Here is an 18,159-nt window from a genome sequence, read left to right as displayed (position 1 = left end):
ATGGCAGTATTTCATTCGTTTTTATAGCTGAGTAGTATTCCATTGTGTAGATGTACCACATTTTCCGTATCCACTCATCCGATGATGGGCATTTGGGCTGGTTCCAACTCTTGGCTATTGTAAAGAGTGCTGCGATGAACATTGGGGAACAGGTATACCTTCGACTTGATGATTTCCATTCCTCTGGGTATATTCCCAGCAGTGGGATGGCTGGGTCGTATGGTAGATCTATTTGCAATTGTTTAAGTAACCTCCATACCATTTTCCATAGAGGCTGCACCATTTTGCAGTCCCACCAACAATGTATGAGAGTTCCTTTTTCTCCGCAGCCTCGCCAGCATTTATCGTTCATAGTCTTTTGGATTTTAGCCATCCTAACTGGGGTTAGATGGTATCTCAATGTGGTTTTGATTTGCATTTCCCGGATGCTGAGTGATGTTGAGCATTTTTTCATATGTCTGGTGGCCATTTGGATATCTTCCTTAGAGAAATGCCTACTTAGCTCTTTTGCCCATTTTTTAATTGGGTTGCTTGTTTTCTTCTTGTAAAGTTGTTTGAGTTCCTTATATATTCTGGATATTAATCCTTTGTCAGATGTATATTTTGCAAATATTTTCTCCCACTCTGTTGGTTGTCTTTTAACTCTTTTAATTGTTTCTTTTGCTGTGCAGAAGCTTTTTAGTTTGATATAATCCCATTTGTTTATTTTTCCTTTGGTTGCCCGTGCTTTTGGGGTCGTATTCATGAAGTCTGTGCCCAGTCCTATTTCCTGAAGTGTTTCTCCTATGTTTTCTTTAAGAAGTTTTATTGTTTCAGGGTGTATATTTAAATCCTTAATCCATTTTGAGTTGATTTTAGTATACGGTGAGAGGTATGGATCTAGTTTCATTCTCCTGCATATCGATATCCAGTTATCCCAGCACCACTTGCTGAAGAGGCAGTCCCTTCCCCAGTGAATAGGCTTGGTGCCTTTGTCAAAGATCAGATGGCAGTAAGTGTGTGGGTTGATTTCTGGATTCTCTATTCTATTCCATTGGTCAGTGTGTCTGTTTTTATGCCAGTACCATACTGTTTTGGTTATTATAGCTTTGTAGTATAGCTTAAAGTCAGGTAGTGTTATGCCTCCAGCTTTATTTTTTTTGCTGAGCATTGCTTTGGCTATTCGTGGTCTTTTATTGTTCCATATAAATGTCTGGATAGTTTTTTCCATTTCTGAGAAAAATGTCTTTGGAATTTTGATGGGGATTGCATTGAATTTGTATATCACTTTGGGTAGTATGGACATTTTCACTATGTTGATTCTTCCAATCCAAGAGCATGGAATATCTTTCCATCTTCTTGTATCCTCTCTAATTTCTCTCAGCAGTGGTTTGTAGTTCTCATTATAGAGATTTTTCACCTCCTTGGTTAACTCAATTCCTAAGTATTTTATTTTTTTGGTGGCTATTGTAAATGGGCAGGCTTTCTTGATTTCTCCTTCTGCATGTTCACTATTGGAGAAAAGAAATGCTACTGATTTTTGTGTGTTGATTTTGTATCCTGCTACTGTGCTGAAATCATTTATCAATTCCAACAGTTTTTTTGTAGAGGTTTTAGGCTGTTCGATATATAGGATCATGTCATCTGCAAACAGGGACAGTTTGACTTCATCTTTTCCAATCTGGATGCCCTTTATTTCCTTCTCTTCTCTGATTGCTCTGGCTAGTACTTCCAACACTATGTTGAATAGGAGTGGTGAGAGTGGGCATCCTTGTCTAGTGCCTGTTCTTAAAGGAAAAGCTTTCAGCTTTTCCCCATTCAGGATGATATTGGCAGTGGGTTTGGCATATATGGCTTTAATTATGTTGAGATACTTTCCCTCTATACCTAACTTATAGAGGGTCTTTGTCATGAATGAGTGCTGAACTTTATCAAATGCTTTTTCAGCATCTATAGAGATGATCATATGGTCCTTCTGTCTGAGTTTATTAATATGGTGTATCACATTTATTGATTTGCGTATGTTGAACCAACCTTGCATCCCTGGGATGAATCCCACTTGATCGTGATGAATAATTTTTCATATGTGTTGCTGTATTCTGTTTGCTAGTATTTTAGTGAGGATTTTTGCATCTATATTCATCAAGGATATCGGCCTGTAGTTTTCTTTTTTGGTTATATCTTTACCTGGTTTTGGTATCAGGATGATGTTTGCTTCATAGAATGAGTTTGGGAGATTTGCGTCCGTTTCAATCTTTTGGAATAGTTTGTAAAGAATCGGTGTCAATTCGTCTTTGAATGTTTGGTAAAATTCTGCTGTGAATCCATCTGGTCCTGGGCTTTTCTTTGTTGGGAGCCTTCTGATAACAGCTTCAATCTCCTTTATTGTTATTGGTCTGTTCAAATTTTCTACGTCTTCACGGTTCAGTTTTGGGAGCTTGTGTGTGTCCAGAAATTTATCCATTTCCTCCAGATTTTCAAATTTGTTGGCGTATAGTTGTTTATAGTAGTCTCGAATGATTCCTTGTATTTCAGATGAATCAGTTGTAATATCGCCTTTTTCATTTCTAATTTTGGTTATTTGAGTCTTCTCTCTTCTTTTTTTTGTTAGCCATGCTAATGGTTTGTCAATTTTATTTATCTTTTCAAAAAACCAACTTTTTGATTCGTTGATCTTTTGAATTGTTTTTTGGTTTTCAATTTCATTCAGTTCTGCTCTGATCTTAATAAGTTCTTTCCGTCTGCTAACTTTAGGATTGGATTGTTCTTGTTTTTCTAGTTCTTTAAGGTGAAGTGTTAGGTTGTTCACTTGCCATCTTTCCATTCTTCTGAAGTGAGCATTTAATGCAATAAATTTTCCCCTCAATACTGCTTTTGCAGTATCCCACAGGTTTTGGTATGATGTATCATTGTTTTCATTAGTTTCAATAAACTTTTTGATTTCCTGCTTGATTTCTTCTTGGACCCATATGTCATTAAGTAGAATGCTGTTTAATTTCCATGTGTTTGTATAGTTTCCAGAGTTTTGTTTGTTATTAATTTCTAGTTTTAATCCATTGTGGTCTGAGAAGATACATGGGATAATTCCAATTTTTTTGAATTTATTGAGACTTGATTTGTGACCTAATATGTGATCTATCCTGGAGGATGATCCATGTGCTGATGAGAAGAATGAATATTCTGAGGTTGTTGGGTGGAATGTTCTGTAGATATCTGCCAATTCCAATTGGTCTAGAGTCTTGTTTAGATCTTGTGTTTCTCTACTGATTCTTTGCCTAGATGATCTGTCTAATATTGACAGTGGAGTGTTCAGGTCCCCTGCTATTATGGTATTAGTGTCTATTTCCTTCTTTAGGTCTAATAGAGTTTGTTTTATAAATCTGGCTGCTCCAACATTGGGTGCGTACATATTTATGATTGTTATGTCTTCTTGATGGATCAGTCCTTTTATCATTAAGTAGTGTCCCTCATTGTCTCTTTTTATGGTTTTTAGTTTAAAGTCTATTTTGTCAGATATAAGAATAGCCACTCCAGCTCGTTTTTCTTTTCTGTTTGCATGGTAAATCTTTTTCCATCCTTTCACTCTTAGTCTGTGTGAATCTTTATGGGTGAGGTGGGTCTCTTGTAGGCAGCATATAGTTGGGTCCTGCTTTTTGATCCAGTCAGCCAGTCTGTGTCTTTTAATTGGGGAATTTAAGCCTTTAACATTAAGAGTTGTTATTGAAAGGTGTTGATTTATTCCTGGCATTTTATTGGTTGTTTGGTTGTCTTAGGTGTCTTTTGTTCCTTGCTTTCTGATTTACTGTTTGGTTTCTTTGTTTGTTGGTTCCTTAGGTTGTAGATAGTGTTTTTGTTAGCTTGTTTTCTCTTCATGAATGCCATTTTTATTGTACTAGCGGGTTTAGATTTTTCTTAGGTTTTTATGGCAGTGGTAGTTATTTTTCAGGAACCAAACCCAGTACTCCCTTGAGGATTTCTTGTAAGGGTGGTCTTGTGGTAGTGAACTCCCGCAGTTTTTGTTTGTCTGAGAAATATACTATTTGCCCCTCATTTCGGAAGGATAGCCTTGCAGGGTAGAGTATTCTTGGCTGGCAATCTTTGTCTTTTAGTATTTTGAAAATATCATCCCATTCCTTTCTAGCTTTTAGGGTTTGTGATGAAAAGTCTGATGTTAACCTGATTGGGGCTCCCTTATAGGTGATTTGACGCTTCTCTCTTGCAGCTTTTAAGATTCTCTCTTTGTCTCTGAGTTTTGCCAATTTGACTATGACATGTCTTGGAGAAGGCCTTTTTGGGTTGAATACGTTTGGAGATCGTTGAGCTTCCTGGATCTGAAGATCTGTGATTTTTCCTATACCTGGGAAGTTTTCTGCCACTATTTTGTTGAATATGTTTTCAATGGAATCTCCATTTTCCTCCCCTTCTGGAATACCCATGACTCGGATATTTGAGCGCTTGAGGTTGTCTGATATCTCTCTCAGATTTTCTTCCATGTCCTTGATTCTTTTTTCTTTCTTTTTGTCTGCTTGTGTTATTTCAAACAGCCCATCTTCAAGTTCAGAGGTTCTCTCTTCAACTTCGACAAGCCTGCTGGTTAAACTCTCCGTTGTGTTTTTTATTTCGCTGAATAACTTCTTCAGTTCAGCAAGTTCTGCTACATTTTTTTTCAGGACATTGATTTCCTTGTATATTTCCTCTTTCAGATCCTGTATACTTTTCCTCATTTCATCATGATGTCTAGCTGAGTTTTCTTGTATCTCATTCAGTTTCCTTAGAATTATCACTCGAAATTCCTTGTCAGTTATTTCAAGGGCTTCTTGTTCTATAGGATCTAGAGTATGAGATTTATTAACTTTTGGTGGTGTACTTTCTTGATTTTTTGTATTTCTGGTGTCTTTTTTTTGGTGTTTATTCATTGTGGCAGGGGGTTTCACAGTCCACCGGTTTGAGACTAATGACTAACTAGGATGTTGCTGTGGTTGCCAATTTGGTATGGCTCCCGCCGTGACTGCTCAGTTGGCCTCTAGTGTCTTGTGTGTGTGGTTGCCTCGGGTCTTGGGCTTCTCCGGGGATCCACCTTTCTGGTCCGCTTGTACTCTGCTGGGCTGGTGGATCACGTACCACAGGGTGTGTGTCTCTGTTGAGCTTTCACTTTCTGTACAGGACTTCTCCCCGTTCTGTGTGCTCTGGCCCAGGCTGTTAGATCGTGCAGTGGCGACCCCACCAGGTGTGTGGGTTCTGTCGAGTCTCCGCCTCCCTGGCTGCACGTCTCCCCCCTCTGTGCACACTGTGCTGGGCTGGGGTGTGTCTTCTGCACCCCTCGTCTATCAGCTGGGCCTTCAAGACCCTGCTCAGCACCACCTCGCCCAGGAAGTCTACCAGGTTTCTGCTAGGCACAGACGACCGGTCTCTCTGGGTGCCTTTGTAGCACTGTGTAGATCTTTCTCGGGTCTTGTTCACCTTTGTATCCCCCCAGTATAAACCTAGTCTAGTGCCCGCCTGCAGCCTGCTCTCCGGCAGGTTCAAGCAGACCTGGGAACTCTCCTACCACACTATTCCCCACCAGAAATTAGTTAGGCTTTTTTTCCAAACTGGTGGTCGCAGAGATGGTATCTGCCTCCCAGTAACAGGAAGTTTACCGGGGCGGGGTCCAGGGTGTGGTGGAGTGACAGTCGGCCCGCCCGTACTTCCTAGCCCTCCCAACACTGGTCGGGACGCCCAACACCCCCAGCCCCGCCAGAGAACCGCGGAGGGAGTGGGAGAGGAGGCCGGCCCGCAGGGTCCGGAAAGCCCCGCGCCAGGCCAAGCAAATGGGCTCAGTGATGGCCGAGCAGGGCGGAGCTGCCCGCACCTGGGAAAATGGAGGCAGCACCGGGGCAGTGAGTGGCCTGGTGGTGCAGGCGGGGAGCCGCGTGGGCATCCACCCCCCGAACAGAGCTGTGCCAGGGATCACTCACAGTGCTGTGCCAGGTCGGGCGCTCGCTCTGTCTCTGGTTTGTTGCCTTCCGTGTTCTCGGCGCTGCCGCCTCGGGCTGTTCAGTCGCGGCGCCGCTCGGGCGCTCCCAGGAATCTTCTTTAATGCCGGCCTGAAACCTCGAATCCTGAATAGGGCAGCTGGCCGCCTTCAGTGCGGCCCCAGCCTCCGGGATCCTGGCTGCATCCACAGCAGCCCTGGCGCCGTGTTCCCTGTTTCAAGACTCGCTTTTGCAGCTAAGAATCAGTTCTTTTCCTGCTCCACACTTCAAAGCTGTTGCCTGTAAATGAGGCAGCCTCTCCTGCCGGGGGCAAAGTGGCGTTGAGCCCCCACGACCGGCCAGCAGCAGCAGTCCTCCCTTAAGAGATGGCCAGAGGAAGGTCCACAAGTTTCCCGGCTGCCTGAGGCCCAGTGGCCACCTTTTCCACCTCAGCTACTCCGCGCCAGCCGCCGCAGCCGCCGCCATCTTGAAACTCTAACCTAGGGAGTTTAAATGTAGAATTTTTACTATGTAGTATTTAAGCCTATGCCTTAAGGCCTGCTTATATTTTTATGGATTTCTGTCTTACAGGCAGCTTTTTAAATCCAGGAATTAATGAAAGATTGATCTTCACAGGATTGTCATATAGAAATGTTGATAAAAATCTACTAAGTGGTTTAATTGGTTCAGTGAGAGAATTGTCCGGAGAAGAAATGGTATAACTTTGTTTCTGAAACAGTTGAATCCGAAACTATCAGTTGCTTTTTTTCTCTTCCTATTCTTAGCCTTTGTGGAAACTTATACTCTTTGTCCTGATCTTTACAGAATGCTTCGTGTTTTTATATCATGTACTGTTTTTCCCTACTCAAATGAATTTTTTTCTTTATAATTTCTCATCTCTTTTGTTTTCTTTTTTTCCCTCCCTTTGATTTGGAACAATTAAGTGAGATGATGATAATTAACTTGAATAAGACAAATTACAAACCAAAGAAATAGTGTGGTAGCGACAATTCACACACAAGAACAAAGTGTATTTTGCTTAAGATTTTTGTGGTTTCTTTATTTGAAATTCTACTCAATTATCAAACACAAAAAATGTGTATGTGAAAAAGAAGTGATTTCTTACAAATCTATTCTTGCATGTGAAGGATAAAACTCTTAATTCTCCCTTTTTAATGAATTTTGAAAGAATAAACATATTAATGAGTATGTCTTGTTGATGTACATAAATCTATCTACACATATGAGGGCACTTCAAAAAGTTTGTGGAAAATGGAAATTCAAAGACCACACAAATCCTTCCATGAACTTTTTGAAGTGACTTTGTATGTGTAACCTAGCCATTATGCCCCATAATATAGGAAAGACTGTGCCAGATGCAGTTGATTACCACAAGAGCTCAGTCTAACTGTTAGCTAAGCCCAGATGTAATCAGAGTCCGGAGTGAAAAATACTTATTTTGTTTCTACTAGGAGACACTGATTCTCAGTGTGGGCATTGGACTAGCAGCACCAGCAGCACCTGGGAACATATTGAAAATGCAAATCTCAAGCTCTATCCCAGACCCACTGAATCTGAAACACTAAGGATGAGGCCTTGCTGTCTGTTTTAGCAAGTCCTCTTATGTGCACAAAAGAGAACTAAAACTAGAGATCAGTGAAAGAGAAAAATTTCCTTTCAGGACCTGCAGAATCCGCTAATGTGGATGGACTTCCCGAAGTACTTGCCTCCCTCAAGTTTTCTCTCTCTTCCTGAGAGTTCTGGTTTCATCATGTAGTTTATCCATACTGTCTGAGCCCCCTACTCCCCTGCACCTATTCACCAAACCATGGGGTCTGTCTCAGTTTTGGGCTCAACTGCGGTTCTTCAATGAAGAGCACCTGTCTCTCTCTTGCTAATATGATCTCTCTGCTAGCAGTGTGAACAGTTCACTCTCCTATAGTGATGAAGATGTGAGCACTGAGGTCAACATCCTTCCACATGTGCTAACCACATTGGACAATTCTGGTTTATACCCTTGCTCCAGCATAGTTAATAATCATTCGCTGTACTCTTTTAAGTGCTCTGGTTTAGGTGGTAAATTATATTATAGTGTACATAAATCATAAGCAATTCTAACACTTTTGGAAACTGGACTAATAATGCTTCACTAAGAAGGAAATATTTTAGGGCATAAAAATGAAAGATGCATAATAGTTTGGCAAGGCAGAACTGGAGATTGGGATGGGACAACATGAGAGACTGAGAACTCTGGACAGATAGGGATAAGGAGCAGTTGGATGGCAGCAGTAAAGTTTTGGTGGCTGAAGAGTGACTTGAGGTAAAATCTTCTAGAAGGGGTAAGGGCAAATTTTGTCTACTGTTCCACAATAACATATCAATGTAGGTTCTTTGGGTAGTTATTTAGAAGATATGTACTAGGTTTCTTTGTTTCCCTATTTGTTTTGGTCTGTGTATTTGAAATGTTTATTACTCTATTTTCCATCAATTCTGGGCTGTATTTCAAAGGGCCATTGTATAACATAGCAGAATAATAATTTACTTTCAATTTTGGTTCAGATATTCAAATTTAGCTAAAAAATCCAGCCAAATGATTCACACTCCATAATATTTTATGCCTTTATCATAGCAAAACATGAATGCTGTAATATTGAGATATATGGCCTGTCAAGATCAGAATGCAGGAAATTATGCAAATACCTAACTAATATGTTGTGATATTGTTTTTCTGAATGTTAATATGATAAATGAATTTTGCTGTTATGAAATGATCAAGTGGGAATTTTTGTCACAATTTATAACACTAAAAATTATGTGTTTCGGGTAGTTTTGAACTTTGCAAGCAGTTTATAAAGTGCTTGTTGCATGACAAAACTAAATTTAAAAATACATGTTATAAATTATGACAAATTGAATATTTGATTTTATGCAATTAGTTAATGTCATTTCCTTTTCTGTTGTTTAATATTATAGATATATTTGGCATTGACAAAGCTTGAAAGGCTTTGTCCTGAGCATTGCTTATAAACTGACCTGTTATATTATTGAGTATCATTATCTTCATCACATCATCTTGTCAGTATCCCTTTCTGTTTCCATGTGGAAAAAATAGATATTGTGTCCTTTTTTTTTTTTTTAACCATAGCTAATAAATATCCTTTTTCCTCTACAGTCTAGAGTAATGAATTTTAAGAAAATTATCTTCATTGTTCTATTAACTGTTGCATTGTCCTAACAGTGTAGTCTACATTTCAGAGTTAATAGCTGCCTGGAAAGGAAAAGAACAATTCGTAATTTCCTATATTATCCTTTGTTTAAATATCATATAAGTAATGTATTAATACATTTACTTAGTTAAATATTATGTTTAGAAGATAGGTAGCAGTTACTATTATGTTTTAATTTAGAAAATAATCAATAATAAGCATAACTAACTGGATGATGGGGTTAGCCTGGTATCCTTTGTTAAGGTATATGTGTATTTGAGGTGATAATTAATTTGTTACTAGGCCAGATATTATCTAATTCTTTTTTTTTTAATTAAAAAACTTACTTGAAATTTCTTCTTGTAGCTATGTATCTGTAGAGTTAGCATATACAGGAATTTCGTAAGTAATGTGTTTTCTATTTGTAAATGCAACTTATTTACAACTATTTTCTTAATAATTTTCTGACCCAAGAATGTCTTTGTTTTGAGAGATGAGAAAGGCACAGATATTAGGTGACAAACTAAGACAGTGATGTAAAACTTTTTAAGGGCTGTCCAAGTCCTGGTCTTAAAACTTTGTCATTTAGTTTAAAAAAGTAGGCTTTATGATCCTAGCCTTATCTTTACTCACTATTTTTTACTAATCAAAGCTTGAAAATACTTTAAGGCTAGCGGTGGCTATGGTTTATTATAAATCCTAGAAACAGATATTTTCCCCCCTTTTAGGAACTGGTTTTTTTTTTTGTTTGTTTCTTGGTTAGAAGTTAATTTGTTATATTTACTGGATAAACAGAGTAAATAACGGGCTCTTCCAATATCCACCAGGGAGCATTTACCATTTTAAAAGTTTTTCTGTTTCTTTGTGCAACTCAGAACTCGCAAATCAATTTTATAACTATTTTTATTATTGTTAAATTCTTGAACTTTTAGCAAACTGGAAACCCCAAATCAGAGTAGATGATAATTAGACCACAACTCAACAAGCCTGGCAGTTACATGGATGACTTCAACATGTCTGTCATTTTTTGATTTGGTTTTTATTTGAATATCCATATCAGATAAAGCTTAACATCATTACTTTTGCTGTTAGTAAATTCCCAGCTATAAAAAAGCAACCTATTTTCTCTGTTTGAATATTTATGCCCTTAAAATTGGGCCCAACTTTTGTGGTTTTCTTGCCCTTTACAGTATATTTCTAGGATAGCATTTTATAACAGTTTTCGAGGTGCCATTTAAAAGAGTTGTGTGTCTCTATTTGCAATAACTCTAACTTGTAAAGCTGACCTGAAAGTAATCTCAAAAATCTGAACTTGCTAATATTTATTTCACTTTTATTACTAAATGTGATTAAGAGTGAGTTAATTCTTAACTTACCTTACTATGTTCTTTCAATAATTTAGCATTACTTAAATATAAGAAATGAATATATCTCAATATGGATGCACTCATTTGTGCATATGTATTGGAGACAGAGCTATTTTAAAGCCCTAGCAATTAAAATCAACTCAACTCATATTTGTAACATATCTTTAAACTTGTTAATTTCTTGCTTTTTCCTAAGAAAAAAATTTTTAGTGGACCAGATAGAAGCCTTGCAATGTTCTGCAATTAAGCAAAAGGCATATAAAAGTGACTAAATGGTGAGCATGCTATTAAATCTTGGCTTCAAATCACCTTTACCACTATACTTATTTTTCTCTAGTAGGAACTTAATTGTTTCATACAATTATTATTTTCCTAGTTGAAGCTCACTTGCTTTCATACTTTGCAGGTCAGTTTCTTCTGGAAGATGCTCGTCTCATAGAAGCAGCTGAGATGGCAAAAAAAGCAGCTGAACTAGACAGCACGGAGTTCGATGTTGTCTTCAATGCTGCCCACATGCTCAGGTTAGTTTTTGCTATTGGACCTTATAAGACCAAAACCCTTATAAGACCAAAACCCTGGACCTTATAAGACCAAAACCCTTATAATTTGAGAAATCAATTAATTATACTAATTTCCCTATCATATCACCTTATTCCACATTCTTACTATGAATCATCCTGCTTACCCATGTGAAAGTTAGTCAGAACTATTTTATTGTTTGTGTGCATACTATGTAGGGCATATGAGCTTTCAGGCCTCTCCGAAAGTTATTGAGATGCCCTTTCCCTTCCCTCCAGAAATTAATGGTCATAAAACACAAAAAGAAAACTGCAAAGTTGAATTTAATAACTGTCTAATTAAATGTCTCCAAAACAAAACATTATGTTAGTCAACTGCATCTCTATATTTGTGTTCTTCTATTATATAGAACGTGGCTTGTGGATACTTTTAATATATTGGATATTGAAGAAGATTATCAAATACAAATATACTTGGGGCCTATGAGATTCTGACAACAGCCCTATAATCAGCACTGTGTTGCTCTGTCTTGAAACAATATGTTTTTTAGATATTTGTTTTTATTTTTTAAATTTTTATTGGTTATGAATATTTATGGAGTACAAAGCTGACTGTCACCACTTGTGTCCAAGATGTGATGGCCAGATAAATGCTATCAGCATGCCCATTACCACAAATTGCGATTATTCCCTATGTCCCACACTCAATCCCCAACCTTCTTCCCCCATTCCCATTCCCCCACCCCACTCTGCAGCCGTAGGTATGCTCTCTGTCTCTGCAAGTCTAACACACCACTGTGGCCTTTCTTTCTGTCCTTCTTTCTCTCTTAGTTCCCACTTATGAGTGACGATGTGTGGTATATTTCCCTCTGTAGTTGGCATATTTCACTCAACATAAGTTTCTCAAAGCTCTTCCACATTGTAGCAAGTGGCAGAATTTCATTCTTTTTTTTATGGCAGAGTAGTATTCCATGGTGTTTATATACCACAGTTTCCTCATCCAGTCATCCATCAATGGACATTTAGGTTGGTTCCATGTTTTGTCTATTGTAAACAGAGCTACAATGAACATGGGAGTGCAGATATCCCTTCAACATGATGATTTCCATTCCTTTGGGTATATACCCAGAAGTGGGATTGCTGGATCATATGGTAGATCTATGTGTAGTTGTTTGCAAAACCTCCATACTGTTTTCCATAGTGGTTGTACTAATTTACAGTCCCACCAACAGCCTGAGAGTGTTCCCTTCTCTACATCCTTGCCAGCATTTGTTATTTTCTGTCTTTTTTATAATAGCCAGTCTAACTGGGGTGAGGTGATATCTCAATGTGGTTTTAATTTGCATTTGCCTGATGATTAGTGATGCTGAGCATTTTTTTCATGTACCTGTTGGCCATTTGTATGTCTTACTTGGGCAACTTGTCCATTTTTTAATTGGGTTATTTGTTTTATTACAGTGTAATTGCTTGAGTTCCTCATATATTCAGGATATTAATCCCATGTCAGATGTATAGTTTGCAGATATTTTCCCCCACTCTGTAAGTTGTCATTTCACTCTGTTGATAGTTTCCTTTTCTGTGCAGAAGCTTTTTAGTTTGATATAGTCTCATCTGTTTATTTTTTCTTTTGTTGCCTGTGCTTTTGGGCTCTTGTTCATAAAGTCTGTGCCTAGACCTGGTTCCTGAAGTGTTTTCCCTTAGTAAGTTAGTGCTTCTATTTTCAGAAGAGTTATTACAAAATCTAATTACAACAGTAGCAAAAAAAAAAAAAAAAAAATTAAGGCAGATCAACATTTTTTGTTGTGAATATTAAAAGAGAGTCATTGCATCTGTAAGTGGTGCTTTGGGTTAAAGGAGGATGTTTTTAAGAAACAAATATTTATATGCTTGCTTAAAAAAAGCATTATTTGTTCTGTTAGTAATATGTGTACACCTTCTCCCATATTCTTACCTTGAATTTTACTTCATTAAAGCCCCACCTACATGCTTCGTTAAGCAACATCAATAATGTGGTCTCTGTGCTTGGATTCTAGGTATAGATTTTTAATTATGTAGATAACTCTTACAAGGGGAGAAAAATAAAGAAGAATGTTTCACATTTGGATGGGTTTAGAACAAGTTTTGAGAAAAGTAGAGGAGCTAATTTTTTAAATCTTTTATTTTGAGATCATTGTAGATTCACATGCAGTTGTAAAAAATAATGCAAAGAGATCTTCAGTTTCTCCAATGGTAATATCTTACAAAACCACAGTACAGTATCACATCAGAATATTGACATTGATATCCAGTGGTCTTATTGGGTTTCTCCAGTTTCACTTGTATTCCTCTGAGTATGTGTTTATATTTTATGTGATTTTATCCCATGCATAGGTTTGTGTATCCATCACCATAATTGAAACACAGTATAGTTCCATCATCACAAGGATCACTCATGCTGTCCACATACACCCACCTACCCCTGTCACATAGGAATCAATATTTAAAGCACATTTCATACACTAGGTTTATCATTTGAGATTATTAGAACTGTATTCTAGCAGTGGCCTCCTACTAGTCTTTTTATGTTTTAAATGAGAAATCTAAATCCTGCCTGAGAGGAAAATTTAATTAAATGCTCTCACTTCACATTAATGTTTAGCATTCCTAAAGCACTTGTTTTCTGATGATCCCATGAAAGCTGACACCTAAGGAGAAATCAAGATTCAATTAGCTATTGGTATATTCATAAAATAAACTGTATCCGATCTGCAAGAATGTCAATAAATGCAAGGATAATCTTTAAAAGATAGCTTAATGTGCATGACAAGGTCAGGTGCTGTTACAGGGAAGAGGACTTTTTGTTCTTCATGAAGAAAACACTGCTTTTAGTCACAATAAACCATTTGCAAAGATGGAAAAGCACACGTTTCCACAGGCTAATTCATCTTAATCATAATAAATAGTTTCATCAACAAGGCATTTTGCTACCTATTAAATTAGTATCTGGAATTCAAGGTCTACTGATAGAAACACAGTATAAGAACATTACAGAATATGTCCGTGATAAATATATCGCTTGTGACTTTTTTTTTAGTTATCATACTGCTAGAAACCAGTAGAAAGTTTTTGTTATACACTGGTGATGTGGAACTCTTCAGGATTTATTTTTCAGAACCTTTCTCTAGCTTTCTGCAGTCTGCTTTCCTCATTAAGTTGCAGTCAGTCAGCACCCTCCTATATCGACCGCTGGTATGACCACAGCAGCATGACTGTATCTTACTCAACTTTGTGGTAGTCTCCACGAATGTTTTTACTTTTCTGTTTTTCAGCTCTGTCAAATTCAAGTATTTGTGGAGTGCGTATTGTGCAAGCTAAACACCAGTCTCTTTCCATATTAGTCAAGAACATTCAGGGCTTTGTTTGTCAAAAGGAGTAAGAAAGGTTGTTGTTTTCCCCTCGAATGCAGATTTATCAAAATGGTTAGCTATCAAGATTTTGCTTATTTAATGTCACATACAAAGTTTCCACTGGGTATGCCAGATAATTCTAAATTGACTTTGATATTCTTTCCTCAAGAGCTCTGTTCTTTTGAGAAATAGTTAGGAGACAAAATTTGGATGGTTTAGTGACCAACTGGGTGTGAAGGAAAGAGTGGATGACTCTCTGGTTCTTACTTGGTTAGCTGGATTAATGGTTTACCTAATATCCAAAGTCAGCAATTTAGGAAAAAGTTATACTTCAAGATATGTTTCAAGCATACTGATTTACCTTCCCTTTCTTTGGTAAATTCCCAGTGAAATAACTTACAGAATCTATGAATGAGGAAAAAACTGCTCATTCCAAATATAACAAAGGAAAAACAGGCATTTCATCTGGACGAGACTAGATTGGAAGAAATGAAGGTCTGTGTGTGGCAAGCCAATCAAGGGGCAAATATTCATTTTATTCATATCTTCAAGAGAATTAAAATTGGAGAAATTTCTAATGGGCCCAAGTCAACTCTCAGTAATTTATAAAGATCTCCTTCTGTAAACTAATATAAAGGTTTTGAAATATACGATTTCAATTTGGCAGTTCAGATAAGAATGACCAATACCGGAAGTATCCAAATAAATGGTCCTCAGTGAAGTACATAGGTACCACTTAGAGCATCTGTAATTCCTGTTATGAAGGTGATTTACAAGAATACTGTGTCGTGTGGAGGTACTATTAATGTACGTCTGGACTTCCAGAAGCAAGCTAGGATTGTGCCTTCCTGCTTCCTCAAAGTTGAAGGCCTGTGTGGGTCTTATTTGGGTCACTGAATATGTGTGAACATGATGTAAATGTTACTTTTGAGCCAAAGCTGTAAGAGTGAGTGCTTTTCCCTTTTTCTTACTTGGTGATTGTGGAAACATAGACCATAAAAACACCAAATGGATACAAACGTCCTTTCTCACTCACATTGGATAGGTTGGATGAGGGAGAAGGAGACTTTGTAACCTTAATTCAGTGAGATTTAAGAATGAGTTTATTAGCACAGTATAACCTAACTTATCCTAACTGATACATAATATATCTGAAAATAGGTAGTTAGGAAAAGGAACACTATAACATGGAAAAAGATTACTAAAAGATTAATAGGATCTCTGAGTCTATTAGTGCAGTGAAGGCAGTGTACAATTGATAAACTACTAATTTAAATAGATGCTGTAGATATTTTCCCAGAACCTAATGTAAAATACTAAAGACATTAAAATGATGACTGAAAGGATGAAAGATTGGAGGATAGATTGAGAACTGATATGCATAATTATATATAATTGTATTCATAATTACATATGTTTGTATAGTTATATATAGTAAATATATGCTAATAATTGTATTTTGTATAATCTTACAGTTTTATTTATGTACATAGTATACACATAGTATATATATAGTGTGTGATATATATAGTGTTACATATATAAATACGTGTAATTATATGTTGTATGTATGCGTGTATAATTTCATTTGTACATATGTAAATGTTAATAAAAATAGAAATTTCTGAAGTAGAGCATAGAGCAGATAAGCAATTGTCAAGTAATAGAGAAAATTTCCAAGATAGTATAAAAGCCTTCGATCTCAATATTAAGAGCAAAATTCATGAAAATAGGTCTGTTCCTAAACTGTCTTTATGTATAGGTCACAGTTTTTAGTTACATACTAAAAATCAACTCTTGCTAGTTTAAGCAGAAACAGGATTTATTGAAGAGTTTTCTATAGCCCACAGATTCTCTCGGTGGCTTGAGAGCTCTACTCTACACAGCCAGGAATAATTCCCAGCCACCCAGCCTTTCCTAAGGCTCCACACCATTTACAGTCCAGGAGCTGTGTCACTATCACCCACGGGAACCAAGCAGAGTGAGCACCACATTCATTAGAAGAGGATTCTCCTGGGCACAGCTGCATCCCATCCTGCTTCCCATTCTCTTGAGATTATTTCTGATTGATGGAACCTGAATCATGTGCTAGAAAAAAGATGGAAGATGAGTGAATTTCTGGCTTCTGCCTTGCTTGAGGAGGTGGGATTCACGTTGTGGCTAATAACCAAATGTATTTTTAGGGAGGATGATCACAGATGTTGAGTCGGCTCACATAATGAACACTGACAATACATGGTGACATTTTTAGTACTTCAAATAAAATGAAAAAGTACTAGATGCCTCCAGATGTGAGCATACAAAATGTAGATTGGTTATCATCCAAGGAAAATGTCAAAAGAATTTAAAATGCTAGAACACAGTAGAGTTATGTCTATAGGTTGTGAGAGGAAACTATTGAATCAATTATTCTATTAGAAGCATTTTGTATGAATGGATTTATTGTTTTTTCCCAGAACCGGAAGCTGGAAAGAGCATGAAGATACCTGATACTTGAGAGGAAGTCTAGAGGCAGTAAAAACAAACTTTATCTGATTCATAGACTCTGGTGGAAGGGTTTTTGGTTTGGTTTGGTTTTTGCTGGTTTTTTGTTTTCTTTTTTAAACAGGGAAGGTGTGAAAGTAGCATTTATTCACACATTTCCTGTCTGCCTTACACTATGCTTTGCATTTTATATTATCTGTCAGTCTTTTAGCTCTAATTGCACATCTGTGAAATAGACACTAGTATTCCCATTTTACAGTGAGGATAGAGGGTCAGAGAGACCCAATACTTCCCATGGTTGGTAAAGCTGGTTTTTAAAGTTAGTGTGTTCTGGCCAATTCTGATTCTGTTTACACCGTGTCACGTTGGTTCCCTCATGTTTTACTACTGAATGACTACCCAGAAGCTATGATTCTTGAATTTATTGATGAAGAAAGGGTTTATAGAGAGTGACAGGTTGTCACATATGTAAATCCTAAACAGTAAAACCCCTCCAAATATTATTAAATCATCCCTTTTGCAGTAAATTTTAGGAAGCAGATTTATGTAAATTGGAGACAGAGGCCATTTTCAAAGTGATGTTACATTTTTAGAAATATCATAATGGTACAGTGTCTGACATGGGTCACATTTACAGCTAAGTGTGAACTTTTATTTTCCAGGCCTGAGGATCCAGGCTATCACCGTTCCCCAAGGTAGTAAGAAAAAAGCAAAACTGCTGGACCAATGGGTTAAATTGGTTCCCTGATTTCTACAGAACAGAGTGAACATATGTGAAAGAATTATTATCTTTTAGTTTATATGTTCAAATAACACAACATTATATGATTATGTTGAAAACATAGAATTTAGAAATGCTAACTTCTTTATAAATTCTACTGGAAGGGATGTTAAACTCTTAAGTGAGTAAAGAATAGAGTCCAATTGTTTTCTAAAAGCAGAGTGTGTGTGTGTGTGTATGTGTGTGTGTGTGTGTATCTTGAAGATTGTGTGTGTGTATATAAGGCCCTTTAGGCCTTTCTTCCTTAACACTTCCAAAATTACCAAAAACTGTTTGAAAGTCACTGGATTTTTCAATTATAAATTATATCTTACTACCAACTTCTGGTCAAGAGGACTAATTTCAACCACATTGTAATGGTGTTTAAAACAAAGACAGGTGGCAGATGAGGTTGAAGGTGGGCATCTTCCAACCCAGTGCCTTTCTGATATTAATATGCAAGCAAATCACCTGGGGATCTTGTTAAAATGCATACTGTGATTTA

The 18,159-nt window shown here is 37.2% G+C and overlaps 1 protein-coding gene across 1 annotated transcript in view; it reads left to right on the top strand.

The window, feature by feature from the left end:
• TMTC2 (transmembrane O-mannosyltransferase targeting cadherins 2) overlaps positions 1 to 18,159 on the top strand; it is a 380,397-nt gene that overhangs the window by 310,285 nt on the left and 51,953 nt on the right. Inside the window, exon 10 of the mRNA XM_063076008.1 lies at positions 10,913 to 11,027. Coding sequence (XP_062932078.1) covers positions 10,913 to 11,027 — 115 coding nt within the window. The remainder of the gene's footprint in view (positions 1 to 10,912; positions 11,028 to 18,159) is intronic.

This window comes from Cynocephalus volans, chromosome 12, assembly GCF_027409185.1.
Source record: "Cynocephalus volans isolate mCynVol1 chromosome 12, mCynVol1.pri, whole genome shotgun sequence".
Lineage (NCBI taxonomy): Eukaryota > Metazoa > Chordata > Mammalia > Dermoptera > Cynocephalidae > Cynocephalus > Cynocephalus volans.
Note: the sequence above shows the minus strand (reverse complement) of the source record. Positions and strands in the feature narration are given on the sequence as shown.